We start from the raw sequence: 19366 nt of genomic DNA on the forward strand, positions 1-19366 counted from the left end.
AGATCCCTTCAGGTCTCAGGTCTCAGGGTGAGGCTCAAGAATTTGCATTTCAAACAGGTTCTCCGGTGATGCTGTAAGCTTCAGGTCAGGGAAGGGGCTTTGAGCAGGCACTGGGTAGCTTCCGCAGCATGGGAAACACAAGGACTAATCAATGAATCACTACTGAGACCATTAGAGATGTGTCCTATCCTCCTCTGCCTTAAAAACAGCACCCTCCCAGCCCCCTTTTCATTTTTGTCTTCAGATGGCTCACAATTTGATGTAGATTTTAAGCATCCTGTAATTCATCAACTAATTCTCTCCTGGCTACACATTCCAAGTAATTAAAGTTCAGTAATAACTTATTCTTTCTGCTCCAGCACCTGCATTTCATTTGTTTATTTTCCCAGAGTCATAAATCTGAAAGGCTGTCAAAGTGCCACAATATTAGTGCAATAATCAAAGTTAATTAGTCCTTCTCAATAAACAACAACAAAGCCATTACAAAGATGCATTGAAGCTTCTCCCAGCTACCCAGTTTACAGATCACATTGTGGCTGGAACAATTAGACTCTGAGAACTGCCGGGTAAATGAGCGCAGTGTTCGGCAGTCACTTAAAAGGAGCCTGTGCGCTTCATTCACGCTGATTCATTAACTCCAGGGAAGGCAAAGCGGGTCTGGGCTCCGCATCTGCCGCCTGCAGAAGGATGCGGCGACAGACGGAGATCCCCCCAGCTGCCAAGCCCTGCCATGCGCATCCCAGACCCCAATAATAAAAGGAGACAGGGGTCGCAGAGCGAGGAGAGGGGCCAGCCTGACCGCCAACTTTTAGTAACCCGATGTCTTCAATAACTTTTGGTTTATTATTTAGGGAATTTGAGAGATGCAGGTGTTAGGCGGATTCTGATGAGAAGGCAGTCCAGGGAAACTCGGAGGGCAGGACCGGGGCGGTGGGTAGGAGACGCTCGGAGAAAGAGGCTGCCTTCAATTTAAGAGAGACCTTTGTCATTCGGAGGTGCTGCCTGGCAGGGAGGAGCTTCCCCATCAACAGGGAGAGCAGGAGCCAAGGCCTGGAGATCTCTGCTCAGGGATGTTGTGTGGGTGGTGTGCACGTGGGAAAGAGGTCAAACAAGGTGACCTGGACAGCTGACGAAACCCTAAGAACTTAAGGTTCCTTGCATTTGGAAGCAATCGCTGGGCGAGTGCTCATGTCTTGCACTGAACTCACTGTCCTGTTCCTCTCCAGAGATCCTTCTCCCCTTGAGGCATGACCCCCATGCGCGTTACCCACTGCTATGTAACACGTATCCCCAAAGTGTGGTGGCTTCAACCAGTAAGAATTCGTTACCGCACCAAGTTTCTATGGGGTCAGGAATCTTGAGTGGTTCTGAGTCAAGGTCTTTCGTGAGGTTGCCGTCAATCTGTCGGCCAAAGTCACCTGCAGGCTTGAGGAGGCTGGAGGGGTCCAAGGGGGCTCACTCTCGAGGCTCCTGGCCGAAGGCCTCAGTTCTTTGTCACGTGGGGCTCTCCACAGGGATACCTGAGCATCTTCACAACACAGCAGCTGGCTTCCCCCAAAGGGAGTGATCCAAGACAGCAGGCAAAGAGGAAGCCGCACACCTTTTACGACCCTTCCTGGGAGTCCTACTCCATCATTTCTGCCACATGCTATTCATTAAGGGTATCACTAAGTATAGCCCGCGTTCAAGGGGAGGACAATTGGGTTCCACCTCCTAAGAAGAGTATCAAAGAACCTGTGGGCAGATTTTAAAAACACCACGAATACCTCTGAGGCCTCCTTCTAGTCATGTCTGCATCCCCTAGTTGACTAAGTGGAGGGACTAGTTCCACAGGAGTCCCCTAGGGGCACCAAGTGGATTTTTCTCCACTCTTCTCCCTCAGCAACCCCAGCCTCTGCAAAAGGCCGGCCAACTCCACACCATCAGCACCGGGGACAAGGATGGTCACCTCTCTGCTCCCTGGGAGGGAAGGAAGCGCCTGCTCCTTACCTTAGCTATTAAAGGACACACTGATGGGAAGATGAAGGCAGGTTTGGCTGTGTCCTCGTACTCTGATCATTTAAAAACAAAAAAGGGGGGGGGGCGGTAGAAAGGAAATACATTTTCCAACAAGATTTCTGGGACTATTTGTCTAATTTAGGGAAATGATGAGCAAATCAGCCCGTCCAGCAGGTACCTGGAGGTTTCCTGAGTTTTTACTAGGAGCCACATTCTGTACAAGAGAGGCTATGTCTTCTGACACCCAATTTCCAACACGGAGCAGGGGAAGGGGTCCCCACACCAACCAACAATTCTCCTATAGCAGCAGTGTGTCCAAGAATTCGCCTCAGTTCTGACACCATCTACCTGGAGATCTCATCAGATCCTACAGGTTATGGGTTCAGTGGGACAAGACTGGCTCCGGCCCAGGCGGTCACCTACGCTTCTGACCAACAGGCTACAGACTGGCAGTTCCCATAACCCTCTCCTTGGACTTGAGACTCCAGTCACCAAGTCTAGCTGTTACCTGTACTTCAGACTGACCAGCTATAATCAGAGGTTCGCAAACCCCCACTCTGGGCTTGACTCTTTTGCTACAGTGGCTCATGGAACTCAGAACATTTTACTCACTAGACCACCGGTTTCTTATTAAATGATATAACTCAGGGCAGTCCGATGGAAAAGATAGACAGGGCAAGATATGTGAGAAAGGGCACAAGCTTCCTTGCCCTCTCCAGGGGCACCACTCTCCAGGATCTCTGTGTGTTCACCAACCCAGAAGCTTTCTGAACCCTCTCCTTTTCGGGTTTTTACGGAGGCCTCGTTACAATCAGGCATGACTGATTAAGTCACTGCTCATTGAGGACTGAAATTGGTCTCCAGCCCCTCTCCCCATCCCAGGGGTCCAGGGGTGGGACTAGAAGTTCCAACCTCTCATCACACAGCTGGCTTCACTGGAAACAGGCCCCCATCTTTGGGTGGGGCCCAAAACTCACCTCCTTAACAAAAGACATCTCTATATAGGGCTCTCCTCACTTGGGAAGGTCCAAGGCTCTTAGGAGCTCCTCCAGAAACAGGCAGGAAGACCAAATACACGTTTCTTGTCATACATCACAAGATCACAATATGTGTTATTTCACTTCATCCTCACCATGACCAAGAGCTATCAAGGACGTAACCAAATTTGCCCAGGGATACCCAGTGAGCATGTGCTCGAAACTGGATACACTCCCTAGCCTGGGTAGACTCCAAAGGTGGGGTTCCCTCTACTCCACTGGGCTGCCTCCCTATAAATTAAACATTAGTCTATTTTGAATACACAGTTAAAGTAAACCCTGATTTATTACAGTGTGTGCTGCTCCATTCAGAGACTGGCTGCCTTGTCTACACTGCATCTCCATATTTGTCCTTGTGTAGGAGGTTTTATTCTTTCTCGTCTCTGTTTAATCTAACACCTGCAATGTCTGAGACTCTCTGTAAATGGCCCATAATAAATATGAAAAACAGTCTCAAGCATATTTTTTTCCTCTTAAGTAATGAACAGAGTCTAAATGCCTAGTGGCCAGAAGGAGGCCTTTGAACCAGTGGCTGAACACCATCTCAAGATGAAATCTGTCTCTTCAAACTATGTCAAAATTGCTTAATAAGAACTCAGGGGACCCCATATTAATGAAAGGATACATCTGCTTTGGGTTTCACATGATTGGGAGTGATGGCTTGGATCTAGCCATTTATGCTCGACTTTCACTCTTTAAAACTCCACGGTTAATCACAGCCCTCGTTATACAAAGGTTACAATGGATATAAAGTTTGAAAGATTCAGTTCAAGACTGAGAGCAGTGACCAGGGGGAAAAAAGAACGCAAAACAAAGACACACAGACAACGATCAAAGAACAATGAATGACACCCAAGACTATGTCAATGCAAAATTTTCGGAATGAGAAATGAAACAAAAAACTTGGAGGATAGGACCAAGCCCAAGTTTGGGGCATTGTGGAGATACAGACAACTCAGAATATTTTAGCAAACAATTATGTCGATGAGGGAGAGGCATAATTTATTGCCTGATACAGAATCTTTCCTGAGCCCGTGACAAGAAAAGTCAAAGACGCAACTCAAATAGAAGAGTAAATACCCTGTATGCCACTTGAAGTTAAGTCTGGGAAGGAGACAGAGGGAATGAGCTTCCTTTGGGGAGGGGAGGTACACCAGCTCCGTCAGACTACCAAAAGGCACCCAGAAGTTCTCTTTCCTGGGATAACAGTACCCTTATTATCATGAACAGAAAAATGCTCACATAGAAACGCCCAAACCTCTATGAATACAATCTTTGGCTAAGTCTTTACAGAGGCCAGTCTTTTGATAAAACACACACCAGAAACTTGGGATTAGGTGGCAAAATGGCTTTGGAGTCAGGCAAACATGGTTTCATACCCAGGTTCCACCCTGTAGCTCCCAGCTGGGTGAGCTCAGGCAGGCCTTTTCACTCCCTCTAGCCTCCAATACCAAATCTGCAAAGTGGGTTTAACACATAACATGGATATTTCATTGCTAAATGTTAAGCATCATGCCTTGTAGAGAAATACATATGAATACCTAACCCCATCTGCAGGGGATGATCACACCATGACATTTGAAAATGGAAGTGTCCTAAGGGAGAACTCTAGAACTTTATCTTCATCTGTGTGTGTGCGCGCGCTTATTGATTTAAGCAAGTGGTTTATATGGTTCTTGCTGGTTCGCAGACTTGTTTATATCATACTTTATTTATTGAAAATCCAATACTAACACATAAAAACAATTTTTTAAAGCTAAGAAATGAGGAACCAATCCAGCAGCTGATTTAAGATGAATTTTTCCCAATAATCCACAACTATTAATAATATTAATAGTTTTTATATTTTTGGTTTAGCTAAAGATCATTCAAAACGACGGGGATGAGCCCTACTGTGATGTGTTGAATGACAACCATCTTTCCCGAGCCAAGTCACCAGCTCAGACGGACATCGAGCTTGTAAATTACCCACCCCAAAGGCTGCTCGCTCCCCCGAACACACAAGCCACATAAAAGAAGGCATCCCACCACACCTAAGGCCTTTGATCTGGAAAGTCAAGTTAAAGGATGTCAGCTTTTATTACCAAAGGGCAAATTCCAACAAATGCCACAGCTCCACCAGATCATAAAGGACATTTGAGGGAGCCTAACGGTAGCTCAATTCCTCCAGGGCTCTTAAGAAGGCATGCAATTCAGCACTAGGCATCCCACCCCATCGCTCTCAGTATCACGTCATGAAAACATAGGGGGCTGATGTCTCCGAAAAGCACAGCAAAATCAAGTGTTGAACCCATGTGCCTAATACATTGGTTGGCATCAAGTCCTCTGTATCTGAAAACACAACTAAAATCATGATTTCTGATGCTTATCAATGAGGCTGCACCATGACATAATACTGGCAGCTTTCCACATGCCTGCCCTCCAACGAGATAAATAGCCCCCGTATCAAATCTATTGAAAACCAGAATAATGATGACACTTCAGTCTCGCCAGCATCAGACTGTGTGGTTACAACCAACCAGGCATGCGCTCTCCCTGACACATGCATATCCCATTACCTCTGACTAATAAATCTTTTCTTTTTACCCCTCATCTCCCTGCTTTCTCAATAACCATTTTGGTATAAGCCATCGCTCGCTGTTCCTGATGACTGATCCCTTAATCATCTTTCCTAAATATATGCAAAGTGTATTTCTTTGTAAATACAAAAGAAAAAGCAATCTCATAAATAATTAAGATGGCTTTTCAAATGACAGTTGAGTGCTAATATGAGCTTCACTGGAAAATACTAATCAACAAACTAAATACACATCTAATAAAATGTAGGAGTCCAGACACAGGAAGACCGAGAAAGAATTCATTGCAACCCCATTTGAATCATGCTGATAAACATCCTCCCTAAAGCAACTCTTGAAGCCACTTGGAGAGGTTAAGAAGAGTAAGCATCACTCGTACCTTCATGTATAAATAAGAAATTATTATTATAGTTATTAATAGCAGCAGATAAAATTTAATTGAATACTCAATCTACCCTCAGCAATGCGTTAAAGACTATACATGCATACGGTCAATGCATTTAATAGAGCCGCTTATGTGTCCTGGCATAAATATTGTTGTCTGAATTACTGTATTGTTATAGATGAAGAAACCATAGTTGAAGAACTTAAGGAATTCACTCAAGGTCATTGGGTGTATTTGCTTCTATGCTTCGCCATTAGAACACAGCATATTTTACAGCAGTGGTCATCAGCTGGAGATGACGTTCCCCACCAAGGGACATCCGCCCAGGAGGCACCCTGACACCCACCCAGCCTGCCTTCTCTAGACCTCTTGGGAATCGTGGCTAACACACCCAGGAGAAAACGAGAGCAGCTGAGCTGGATCCCAGCTGCCTTCTCCTGGCCGAGAGCACACCATCCTAACCATTCCTAGGAAGACCTGAGGGTTAAGCCAAATAAAAACACAAGTCAGAAAAGCATGGACTTGAAGTCTTCCTTGGGGACCAGAGCTTCTCACCAAACTAAACATGGCTGAGTCACTCCTCCCTTATGACAGGGGAACAGGTCCAAGCCACAGTCTGAGGATTCGCAAGTGGGTCGCCTAAGAATGCCAGTGGAGGACCGTCAGCCCCTCTTCCCAGACCAGGCTACTTCGGGCCAACCCCTCGATTATCTCAGGCTCCAGTAGACGTTAGAACTTCAGCACATTCACTGGGCCCCACATGTCACCAATGGGCAGCCCCCATACGTGAACTCTCTTACATAATAAGCAGATAAGCTAAGGACCTGGCATTCATGAGGCGGGCTTGCTTCCCCTGCCCTTTCAATCCCCCTAGCAACCCCAGCCACGGCCCCACCGCTCTTCCTCCTGCACACAACTGATGTGTGTGTAGACAGGAGGGGGACCTCAGTCCCAGCTGCTTCGGTGCTATTCGATCTCCTTCTTCCCCAGAACCAAAAGCCTCAGTTCCCAAGTTATAAGAATCTAAAAATTCAGGAATGGTAATAAGGTGAGAGAGGAGGAAGGAAGTAGGAGCCCCCCCAGTAGGCCTTTCAAGAGCTCTACCCCGGGTTGCCGGAGTCTGGTTGTGGTTGTTTCTAAAGTACATTTTGATACCTCATCAACTATTGCTCATTGCATACAATCCCCCTTGGAGGTCCTCGGATCGCAGGGTGGAGAATGGGACAGGCCACATCTCCATACACAGAGCAACAAACCATCCTTGGAGAAGTACTTACTGAGGAAAGGAAATCCTAAACCACACAACAGAGCGGGGATTCAGACACATCTATCAGTGTCCCAAATGTAGATTCTTGCATGGAATCCTACCATAGAGACAGTGCTGCTAACTAAGAGAATCCACTCCATCCTGAAAACAGGAGAGTAAACTACCTACTCAGCCAGCCCATTCCGTGGGCTCCTTGGAATACCCAGGAAAAAAAAACAGGTGCTTGTCTTAGAGGGGACACTAGTCTGTAATCCACTTAAGGATGTGAATGAGGTAGATCACATCCTCATAAGGAGGGCAACTTAACAACATAGGCATGAACCCCAGATCCAGAGATAATTCACTGAAATATGACTGGGGACTGATGGGCCTCCCTACCCTCCCTCCTTTTTAAATTATGCTGAATGGATTGGCCTTTTAAGAGGGTAGTTTACTTCTATATTGTCCATGTTATCCGATTTTAATTGTTTTCAATTCGTATTACTAACTTTCGAGCATCCCAAACATCTCAGCAGGAGGGCGTTTTCCCGTGAATTAATTATTAGCAGTCTTAATTGCGTATAGGCTCTTAATAGAATTCCATATGGAATGTGTTTTCATTTAAGTTATGTTTTACTAAATAGCTAGATTCCCCCCCCCCCCCAAAAGTGTTTTGAGAACTCTATAAAGGATGTCTTGAATGAAAAGGGATTGCTGAGGACAGTAAGATACCTAAGTATTGCTTCCTCTGAGACACAGGGTTAATCCTGAAATTAATCCCTCAACCAGCATCTAGCAATTCTGAAAGCAAAGCCTGAAAGGTAATGAACATGCATGATGCCAATATTGGGAGAAAAGCCACGCCGTGAGGTGGACGGACTTTGGGACTGGAGGCCAAGTGTGCCAACTGTGCCAGGAGCCTGCCTCTGTGCTCGTCAGCCGCATGACTCTGGGAGGACCCCTGAGCCCTCCACCGCCTCTTCTAGAAAATGGAGAAGACCAGGCTTTTGTGTCTCCTGAACAGGGATATGAAGTGCCTTGCCCAGGACCCAGCACATGACAGGGACTCAATAAAGAGCGGCTGTCAGGTGCCCCACGGTGAGCAGGAGAATAATGTTCCGCTGGCTTGGAGGCAGACACGCGTGTTCTGGAACACAGCAGTTCTAGAATGTGCCGTGAAGGCAGGAATAGAAAGACCAGGCAGGGAAGAACAAGTTGGGGACGGAGGCGTGAACTCCATCTTCAGAGCCAAGCTGAGAAGGCCCGCGGAGCCCTGGCACATGCGAGCCAGCGCTGAGCCAAACGGCCCACAGACTTCTGAGCGAGCTTTTGCTGCAACAAAAAACTTTGGATCGTTTCGAGAACCTCCCGTGAGGCACCAATATGCTACAGTACCTTCCCAGCTCTGCTACTGATAGGATTCATCGTGGATAAAGTATGAACACGCTCAAGCTGGCTAGCAGCTGGAAAAACTGGAGTCAATCAAATTGACCTTGAGAAACGCAAGGAGGTGGCATCTAAGGAAGTGCCAGGTTAAATCCCAGCGCAGAGATGAGGTAAGGCAGGGCCTGAAGGAAACCAAACCAGCAGGTATGGAGGGTGAGGTAGTGAGGGGAGCTCCAGGTGGATCTCGAAGGCAGGCATCATGGTAATAACGCAATGACAGAAAATGGCTTTTGGTGCTAAATCTGAGCTCCCATAATCATCATCTAAGGGGAAATGAGCAAAGAGTGTAACGATATTCGCAGGGAATAGGCCAACAGATGAGACAGGACACAGAGATCAGTCTACAACCTACAAAATCTGATTTAAATGTTTGGACCGCCATGTGAGTAAGATTTGTTTTGTTCCCATTTCCTTTAGTCACATGCCTGACAGTGAATACTTTTGGGTAACTCTTCTTCTGGGAGCACTGTTTGCCCGTGGACATCAAGTTACTAACATCGTAGCAAGAAAGTGTACAAGGATACATTCTGTCCTCTGAAACCTACTCCCAAAACCCAATTTTGGCTTAAAATGCAAGAAAGAGAAACAAAATGGTGGGTCTTTAAGCTCATACCATTCAACCTTCTTTGTCAGAAGGAGAGAGGAGGAAACTGAGGCACTAAATGGATTAAGAGGCTTGCAGAGGCCCCACTTAACTAAGGCTAAATAGGGCAGATCCAGGGTTTTCTGCCTCTCTCCATAAAACAATGGCTATAATGAGTTAAATACAAAATGTATCTGTTCTCACATATGAGGAATAAAGATAATCTTTGAAATGCATAAACATTTGTGTTTTAGCATTACCTTCTAAGACAAGTTTACATATTAGTAACATCGTACAATATGGTTCTTGCAGTATTACGAGGGCCACTGAATTTGGTTTTTTGCTAGTTTAGGAGTAACATCAAATGGGCAAAACTGTGCAAGTTTGACACTGCCTGTTGCTAGCTAGGTACTCGTCCAGCAGCAAGACAAACTGGTATCATACCACCCAATGCCAGCTGAGAAGCTGCTACCCAAATTTTAAGTACAAATGCCCTTTGAATCAGTGAGTCCGCCGCTAAGATTCTGCCCTATGTAACTTTCTGGATGGAACACTGGATGAAAAGGCAAGCGACTGAACTTTAAGTCAGTGTCACTTAGCAAAGCGAAACAAGGCAAACAACACAAGGTCCAAGAAAAGGGAAAGTGCTCAGTTAAATTACAGTGTAAGCACACGACGGAGATTACACAGCAGTTCAAAACATGACGTGGATCTATATGCACTGATAAGATCTTATGGGATTCACTGAAATACTCCAAGTACACAACAGTACGTGGATGTTTACTAGTACATACAAACTTTTGTGAAAGAATATACAAGAAATGGTTCATAGTATTTACCTTCCAAGAGAAGGCCTGGGAGGGACTTTGGCTTTTTATTTCATACCTTGCCGGTCCTGTACGAGTATTCAGACCATATGCACATGTTACCATTTTTTTGCCTCCTCCATCTCTAAAAATGATTACTACATCACCTAATATAGGTTATTACTTAACTTTAGACTCACAGAGATGGTAAGACCCTCAGAAAAAAAAATGGGCGCTGTTATTTCTATCTTAATTTAACTCAAAACAATCCACAGAACTCAAGACAAGGGTTCATTTGAAATATACTGAATTTCAGGGGCGCCTGGGTGGCTCAGTCGGTTAAGCATCCAACTTCAGCTCAAGTTATAATCTTGCAGTTTGCGGGTTCAAGCCCCACGTCGGGCTCTGTGCAGACAGCTCGGAGCCTACAGCCTGGAGCCTGTTTCGGATTCTGTGTCTCCCCCTCTCTCTGCCCCTCTCTGCTCGTGCTCTCAAAAATAAACATTAAAAAAAATTTTTAAATACATAAAAAGAGATTTACTGAATTGGAAATATTTCATTTGAAGTACACTGAAAAGGCAGAAATTAATCTTCCTTTTCTTTCTTTTTTTTTTTTAAAGTTTATTTATTTACTTTTGAGAGAGCATGAACCGGGGAGAGGCAGAGATAAAGAGAGAGAGAGAATCCCAAGCAGACTCCACGAACCCAAAACATCAGACGCTCTCCTACAGGCACCATGGTGTGTTTCTTCGGACGGCAAGAAGCCTTCCACAGCGCCCAGGAAAGGAAGACGGCCTCGGCAAGGGCTGTCCGAACGCCCTCCCGCTCTGCTCCCAGCCACTCGAGGGTCTCCTCCTCCCAGGGCCGCCACACAGTCCATGCCCCCTGCCCAGTCTGACCTTCTCCGTTCCCCCCCCCCCCCCCGCCTCCCCCCGGGTCTTTCCTGAGATGTCAGCTCAGTCACTTCCTTCTCGGGGACTCTGAATGTCCCCGCGTCCAGGCGTTACTCACCATTTCCAAGAACGACGTACACTTCCTAGGACCTAGTACTGCCATGTCAAGTTTTCACTGATGTTTACGTGTCTTTGGTTAAATCACACTTCCACCCTGGGCTGAAAGTTCTACAAAGACAGGGTTTCCTTAACAGAAGACCGCAGTACCTATGACAGGGTCCACGTCATAAATACATGAATATGAGACGAGCGAATGAACGAACACAGTCTACACTTCACACTGAAGCCCAGCGATCCTGTTACACAAGTGACCAACCTGGGCCACTCTCTGGCTCAGACCCGCTCATGTCTTCTTCCTCACTGACTCTGAGGTCCCAGTGACGCCCCGCAGCACCTCTGTCCCCCTCCTCCCCTGCCATTTGGCTCCAGCCACACCAGCCTCCCTGCTGACCCTGAATCCTCCAGGCATGCTCCCACGCCCGGGCCTTTGCACGTGCCGCTCCCGCTGCTTAGAAAACACACTCCCCGGGCACTGACGCAGCCTGCTGCCTTACTTCATCCAAGGGTCAGACCAGACGTCACGGCCTCAGAGGGTTCTCTGCGAACTGCCCAACCTCACGTAGTCCACACTACACCTGTTCGTCCCTCGCTCTGCTTTACCGTGCTTCACAGTGTTTATGACAACTTGGCAGTGTGTTCGGTATTAAACGTAATGACCCCTAACAGTCTGTTTCTCCTACAGAAGGCAAGCCCAGGGGAGGACAGGGACTCTGTTCTGTTTGATATGCTGATTCCTTAGCCTCAAGAGTACTGCAGGCCTTCGGTAAATGTTTGTGCGCAACACCCACATCCACACAGAGAGAGAAGAGCAAAAAGTGAAAAACAGAGATAAGGTTAAAGCCCACTGCCCCCGCCCCCACCGCCTTCTAATCTTACAAACCGTAAGCATAACAAACCATTAGCTGCATACACGGCGTTAACCACATTTTATTTTTCTTAATAAATGAGCTGAATGAGTAAACATTCTCAAACCTCTGACTAATAAAGAAGATGACATTGACAATGAACCATAAACAAACGTGTGGATAATAACAGGCTTGCTTGCCCTTTCATTCATAAAATAAACAAAGAGAATATGACTTTAAAAATAAAGAAAAACGTTATTCCAAGAGCAATAAACTTTATGCACTGTACTAAAACCTCCATGTGTTTATCCGGCGTGTGTATCTGACAATTAAAAAAAAAAAAAAAAAAAAAAAGGTCAAGTGCTTGCTTACCCATTCTCCTAAAATGCGTGACACAGCTTCATTGGCCCTTGTCATATTCCTACAGGCGAGGATCACATGTGCACCATGGAGGGCAAAAGACTTGGCAGTTTCAAACCCTATGGTTTAAAGGAAAGTCAACATTAGAAAACACAAATGCAAAACATTGACTCAGCTGAACGGCCTTTACTGAGCACCACACACATTACCCAAGTGGCTCTCAGCCAGAGGCCATCTGTCCCCTGGAAGACAGTTGCAAACACCAAGAGACATTTTCAGTGGTCACGACTGGGGATAAGGTGCTATTGGCAACTCGTGGGTAAAGGCCAGAAGTGCTACAAAATACCCTACAAAGCACAGGATGGTCCCCACGACGGGGAAGCACCTGGCCCAAAGTGTCAGCATGGTTGAGGTTGAGCCCCATCCCCAAGATGAAGGCCAAGCCATAGGAAGAGATCACAGCACAGTCTGCCGTTTAATGACCATCTGAGAATGAGCAGATCCTGTGCTCTACACAAAGAATAAGGAATAAAGACTCAGACATGGTCACTGTCTTTGAAGAGTTCATGGTTTCTCTGCCGCTCCCAACGCTCGCTCTCTCTCGCTCTCAAAAATAAATTAATATTCAAAAAAATTTTTTCAAGTGACCACACCAAATGTTGGCAAAGACGTAGAACAACCAGGAGCCTGCACACCACACACTGCTCTAAGGGCGAAATGGCGTGTCTTGTGAGCTGTGAGAAAGACCACACGGCAAACCCCGCAACAGCGAATGAACCAATCCTACTGGAGGGGGCAGGAACGTAATTCAGCCAACGCCATATCAAACGGCCACCGACTGCTGTTTCCAAGATACCGTGAAGATGTGTGAGAGATCCGCATACCAGTACCTCGCTGAGATAGCCGTGTGAAAGAGGCTAGCAAAATCCATCCATTCTTATCTCCCATAGATCGGATCTTCACGGAGGCCAGTCTATTTATATAAACTAGCTCTCAAGGGAAGCCAGCACAGCATAGTGGAAAACTCAAACTCAGGAGTTCGACACACTTACATTGACCGCAGCTCTAGCTATTTATAAGCTGTGGGCTATGCCTTTAACCTATCAGAAACCCAGCTATCTCTCCTTAAAATGAGGAGTAAGTAGTCAACTTACACTAAGAGCCTAACATAAAAATAGTAGGTAGAAAATAAATGTGAATTCCCAGTTCTTTCCAAAATCCTCAGGTCCTGTGTCTCCTCTGTGACTTGCAGGACCTATCAAATATAACACAGTCATTACGACTGAAAACTTAACACTCTCTCCTCCATCTGCTCCCAACAGCAAACCCAGGAGCTGACTGGCTTTAACATCAACCAGAATTTAAAGAAATTAGCTATAAGACCCACCATTCCATTTGTCTGAATACTGGCTCCAGAGCACACGTGAACTTGACTCTGGAAACAACTTGAGCTATTTTTCAGGTTATGCCAAGTTCTGCATCCCAAATATTCACTTAACGTTATCTAAGGAGAACCTCCTATATTTGAACCTGATGTTAACATACTGCCCAAAGGATTTCAAATCTGAAACATTTAACATCTAAATCTGTTTTCACCCTCTCTGGTGTATGTGGTGAAAGCTGCTTGAAACCTTATCTTCAAGCCATGAGGCCAGAAGACAATAATCTGGAATTTACTAATTTTGATCCGTGATGCCAACTTCACCACTTACCACCATTGGCAAAGGATACCTAACATCATGGGCGAAAGAGAAAGAAGTAAAGCACCAGGTTTTATAGCCCAGCTGTTCCGAGACTGGACGGGGGCAGGCCTAGGACAAAATCTTGCTAACCGATGTGCTACATCAATCGGACTAATGAAATACTGACAGCCATATGGAGGGAACATGAAGTGGCCAAAAATGACTTCACTTGCACTCCTAGGACTTTACACACCCAGAAGAGCTTGTTGAAAATGGCAGACTCTGTGTCCCTGTGAAACGTCCAGGTCAGAGCAATTACCAGAAGTATTTTTTGTCACATTTTCATCAGAGGGCATAGGAGTAAAAAAATGATGCGGAGGAAGAATGGGGGACACAACACTGAGCCATTGGTTAGCAACCGTATTTTTAAAGGACTGAGAGAACACTGATACAATGCAGGGCCAGGCCCCCCCGGGGCTTTATTCATCCATTCACCAGGTTAACTGTAAACTCTGTAGAATCTGTGCCTTTCTGATCTCTGTATCCTATAGGACTAACACCCATTTGGATTCAATAAATATCTGCCGGAAGAATGAATTGTTCTTACAGGTGACTAATAGGCTACAACTCTGGACTATTTCAAAGCAATCCAAGTTGTTTCAAACAACACGGACGGCTCTCTAACTTCCTTTTTACCAATGAATAAAATATTAAGATCCTGCAAAACAGGGCTCACCGAGGTTTTGAATGACACTACCTGGCAATCTGTAGGGGAAACGGCATGTGCGTGTTCTATCCAAATTTATTTTTCCAAACAAGTCTCTTAAACCATGCTACTAACTCACTCGACAAAATGACCTACAGCAAAGGAGTTTTTAGTACCAAGAGGAACAGGGACCACAGATCTGCACCCTCTCTGCTTTATGGAATCCCTGGCTGTGGTTACCATGCAGCCATATACTCTCCTGTGTCGTGGAGAATTACCCTCTGGCTCTTACATCTTCCTTTATCTGAGCACCGCGCTACATGTTGCCGCTCACCTTTTAAAAGCTGCAAGACACAGCTCCATTTTCTTATCCTTTACAATTGCCTTTGGAGCCCCAACCAAAGCATGGAGATTTCAAAAGATGAAGGTTTAACAGGAAGGACAGTAACACTAACACTCCTACAGTAAACCATCTCTCTAGAGTGTGGAGTTCTATAAAAAAAAAAAAAAAAAGAGGAGGAGGAGGAGGAGGGAAGAGGAAGGAGGGAAGAGGAAGGAAGAGAAAGGAAGGAGGAAGAAGAAAGAGGAGGAGGAGGAGGAGTGGGGAGGAGGGGGGAGGAGGGGGGAGGAGTGAGGTGGAGGCGGGCGGAGGGGGGCGGAGGGGGGCGGAGGGGGGCGGAGGGGGGCGGAGGGAGGCGGAGGGAGGCGGAGGGAGGCGGAGGGAGGTGGAGGAGAAAAACAAGAGGGAAAGGAAGAAAAAGGAAAGAAAAAAAAAAGTTTAATAATGCTACCTACTGCTAGAGTCCCGGCAAAGCTCATGAGAATAGCATCCCTCATGCTCCTAACACCGAGGCTGATGACCGGTTTAATTAGCTAAATGTAGTTGTGCTGAGCCAATCGTGCTCAGTGCCAAAGTTTGTGCAAAATAATGAAGGCAATGGTTTACTAAATTTAATAACCTGATTCATCTTATAAAAAATTAACTTGATGACAATGTTTAAATTGAACCGGCTTAACTGCACGGAGGTGGCAAGTGCGTTCAGAAGAATATTTAAAGCTAATAATAAAAAAAAAAAAAAAAACAGAGAAGACATTTTAAAACACTGGGCACCATCCGCTTTCTAGCACTTGTTACGTCTGATCCAATCGGGAAGAGTAAGTGGCCATGAAGGTTAATATCTTGCTGTCGGGTTGAAAGATTTGCATATAAACATTAAAATACCATAAAAAGGAAAACACTTCCCCCAAAATGTTAAATACCTGCTTTCTCACACTAGATTTCATTCTCTAGAGTGGAGGCTACAAACTGCTCATCGAAGGATCAAACCCACCGCCTGTTCTGTTTGGGCTCAAACACTGCTTCCCCCCCTCCCCGTCCTCCTCTCCTCTCCTCTCCTTTCTTTCTTCCCCTGTTCTACTTCCCACTTTCTCTTCCTCCCTTCCTTCCTAATAAGAATTAGTCACCAGGATCAAAAAAAAAAAAAAAAAAAAAAAAACCACCCAAGAGATTATATATCTGAGGGAAGATGTCCACCTTCTCTGAAAAAGATTAAGACAGGACCACACGGGGCCCCTAACCGCACTGCCGCCCCAGGCCAGAGATGGGGTCTGTGCCCTCCTGTTGGCCATGGTCACCACCCACGCTGCTGACTTTACCAGCCAGACCCTTGCAGGCATTCGATGCTCGCGCGCACACGATACAGGTAAGATTCATGCCAGACACAAAGCGCAAGCGTGGCCACAAAACTGCCTCGATCAGAATTTTCACATCCGAATTGTCGCATCTCAAAGAATGCTTCACAGTGACCGGCTCAAGACTTTATTGGAACCCCGTCAGGTCCCACTCTGTCAAGCATGAGAACATCAGGATGCCAGCGACACCCCGCAAGACCAGGAGGCAGCACTCGCTTTGCGCTGGGAAACGCAGGGGAATGACTCGGGGACCTCTAAGAATCAGGATCCGGGCTGCGCATTTCGTGACCTGCCTTCTTTGCGTTTCCCAAATGTCACTGAGTGGGAGCAGAAACTCTGGGCGAGAACCATGCTGGGACCAGAGGATGTAAAAATGAACCAGTTGAGCCAAGAAAGGCCAAGACAATATCATGGACTGGAGACGGGGCCCGTATGAATGAGGAAGAGGGAACATGACAGAAGAAACCGTGTCTGGCAAGCAGAAACTGTGGGGTCCTGGCAGCTGGCAGGGAGCTGTGGAAGAATTTGGGCAGAGAGCAGCACTAGGAAGAATAATAATTAGTATCAGTATTATAACTAGATAATGACATGTTATACAGTGATACGTATTATATAGTTAAAATACTAATTATCATTATTATTATTTTATTATTTTATTCACTTAAGATCCCTCCGATGGTCATACAGAAGGTGGGTAAGCTGAAGACACTGAAGCCTTGTGAACAGCCAGGAAGGGATAAGGTATCCTCGTAGGCTGAACAGCTAAGGGAAAAATGAGAAAATAATCTGGGAGGTAAACATCGCACCAAAGCCTGATGACTGCCTGAGTCTAGGTCTGAGGGAGAACCCCATGTCTCCACAGATGCCAGCCCGGCCCCGGAAGAGGTTGTCCACTGGTTTACGCAGGCAGTGAATATGGAGGAGGAGGGGTGGGTTTGTGCGTGGCGGTGGAGGGGGCGGGTGGAGCAGGTGACCATCCCCGGTCCAACTCACTGGCAGGACAGATAAGTGGGAACAGAGTCATGGATTCCTCAGGCACAATGGACATCAAGGTGGGAACCCAGTCCTCACAAATACGAACAAAGACCCTAGTTGCTAAGAACAAGGTCAGTTCTTTCCCTAGCACTCAAAGTCTCCTTCTGGTTTGGGTTTTTTTAATTTTCTCCATATTGTGGATTTACTTGGGCAGTGTCCCCATTTACTGTAAATTATGGTTTTAATTATCATTTTTATTAAGATGCCCAAAGGAGTTGGGGCTTACAGCACCCGTAATTTCTAATGGGTTGTTATTATTAATTTATAATTGAGAAACACTGGAGACAAATGATACTTGCAAATGCACACAATTAAAAGGCCAGGAAGAAGGTGATCCCCGCCCCCCAATATACCACTACAGCAATCTTCAGGAATGAACGGATCAACAAGTTGCAGAACCTTCCAGCACCCGCCAACTCCCCCACCCTGGAGCTCTACCAACACGTACAGAACAAGGGGAGCCTGAGGTCTTTCATCCTGAGTTAGCTTTGCAGAAAATTCAAACCTGGGGACAACTTTTGTGTTAATTCACCACTGCGTTCAGCTTCCCCAATATCCTCCCTGTAAGTACAAGGACCGAACTTCCCAAAGTGATCTGATTCATGTAAATGAAATTACGGTGACTCCATGTTGACCACGACGCGGAAATCGACGCTCTGAGGGCACTTCAAATGAAGGTCCAGGAGACATATTCACCAACGCCCTAAGGTCAGTGCCACAAGTGCAGTGACCAGATAACCTACCCTGCTGCTTCTGTCACCACTTCAACTACCTGAACGTTTACATTTCCCTGCCACGCCATCTCAATTACGTAGTTCTCAGTTCCGAAGAGTCACAAATCACACTCGCTCAACACTAACTGCGACGGCCAATTCTTAATAAATTACAAAACTATACGGGCCTCTCCAGAGGAAAATAAGGCATAATCAGCCCTGCTTTTAAATGCACGTGTTATGGACAGCTGGCAACAAGTCCCAGCAATAGCCCTTGTAACATACACAGGCCTCAAATATAATCGTTTACCAAAGAAAGATACCAACTGGAGAGGGAGGGATACAGCAGCAGGAAATGGCCACGTCACACAGAGCATCTTCTGGAAATACCGCCAGGCTGCATTTACGTGTTTTGGGCAGTGCAACACTAAGGCCGTAAGTTTTCTAAAACCACAGGGTAAATTCCAAGTGACTGTCTGGGATCCCTCAAGAGGCAAGACTGACCCCAGGCTGCCTACTTGTGCTGCCTGAGTAAGTTCTCATCCCACCGGGCAGGGACCGTGTGTACCCCGTGTGTTCGGCATTACAGAGAAAATAGTGCCCGAAGATATTACAATTAACATGGTCCTAGGCAGCCCCAGTGAAGACAGACTTTGTAAGGACAACTAAATTGAACACGGTCCATGCAGATCAGGGTCTGGGGGAACCAGGCAGCCACATATATCAATGGTGGGGGGAACAGGGGAGTGGGAAACAAAAGGACTCAACGTGGCTCAGGCAGGTGAGCATCCAAATCAGGTCATGATCAGCTCAGGTCACTTCAGCTCAGGTCATGATCCCAGGCTCTCAGGATTGAGCCCCGTGTCAGGCTCCACATGGAGTGTGGGGCCTGCTTAATATTGTCTCTCTCCCTCTGTCCCTCTCCCTGTCTCCCTCCGCCTCTCTCTCCCTCAAAAAAAATTTTTTAAATAAATAACAAAATGATTCAACATCTTTGGGGGCAATTGAGTTCTATCTATCAAATTGTACATGGCCACACCCTTTCACCCAGCTATTCCACGTCCAGAAACTTGTCCTACAAACACACTTGCCCATATGAGCAAATATGGGAGAGGAATGTTGCATAAACCAGCATTGCATAAACAACCAAAAAACCGGAATGAATCTAAACGTCCATTTCCCTGTTATACTTAAAAATTTTTTTAACATTTTTATTCATTTTTGAGAGACCAAGACAGGGCAT

The 19366-nt window shown here is 46.1% G+C and overlaps 1 protein-coding gene across 10 annotated transcripts in view; it reads right to left on the reverse strand.

Annotated features, from left to right (window-relative positions):
* Positions 1–19366, reverse strand: part of WWOX (WW domain containing oxidoreductase) — a 980664-nt gene that overhangs the window by 919107 nt on the left and 42191 nt on the right. For 8 of the 10 annotated variants that reach the window (XM_047835363.1, XM_047835364.1, XM_047835371.1 and 5 more), the window contains exon 5: positions 12308–12414. In XM_047835363.1, coding sequence (XP_047691319.1) covers positions 12308–12414 — 107 coding nt within the window. Of the gene's footprint in view, positions 1–11048; positions 11199–12307; positions 12415–19366 lie in introns of those variants that run through there. The other 2 variants (XR_007147338.1, XM_047835370.1) reach the window with 2 other exon arrangements.

Source organism: Prionailurus viverrinus, chromosome E2, assembly GCF_022837055.1.
Source record: "Prionailurus viverrinus isolate Anna chromosome E2, UM_Priviv_1.0, whole genome shotgun sequence".
Lineage (NCBI taxonomy): Eukaryota > Metazoa > Chordata > Mammalia > Carnivora > Felidae > Prionailurus > Prionailurus viverrinus.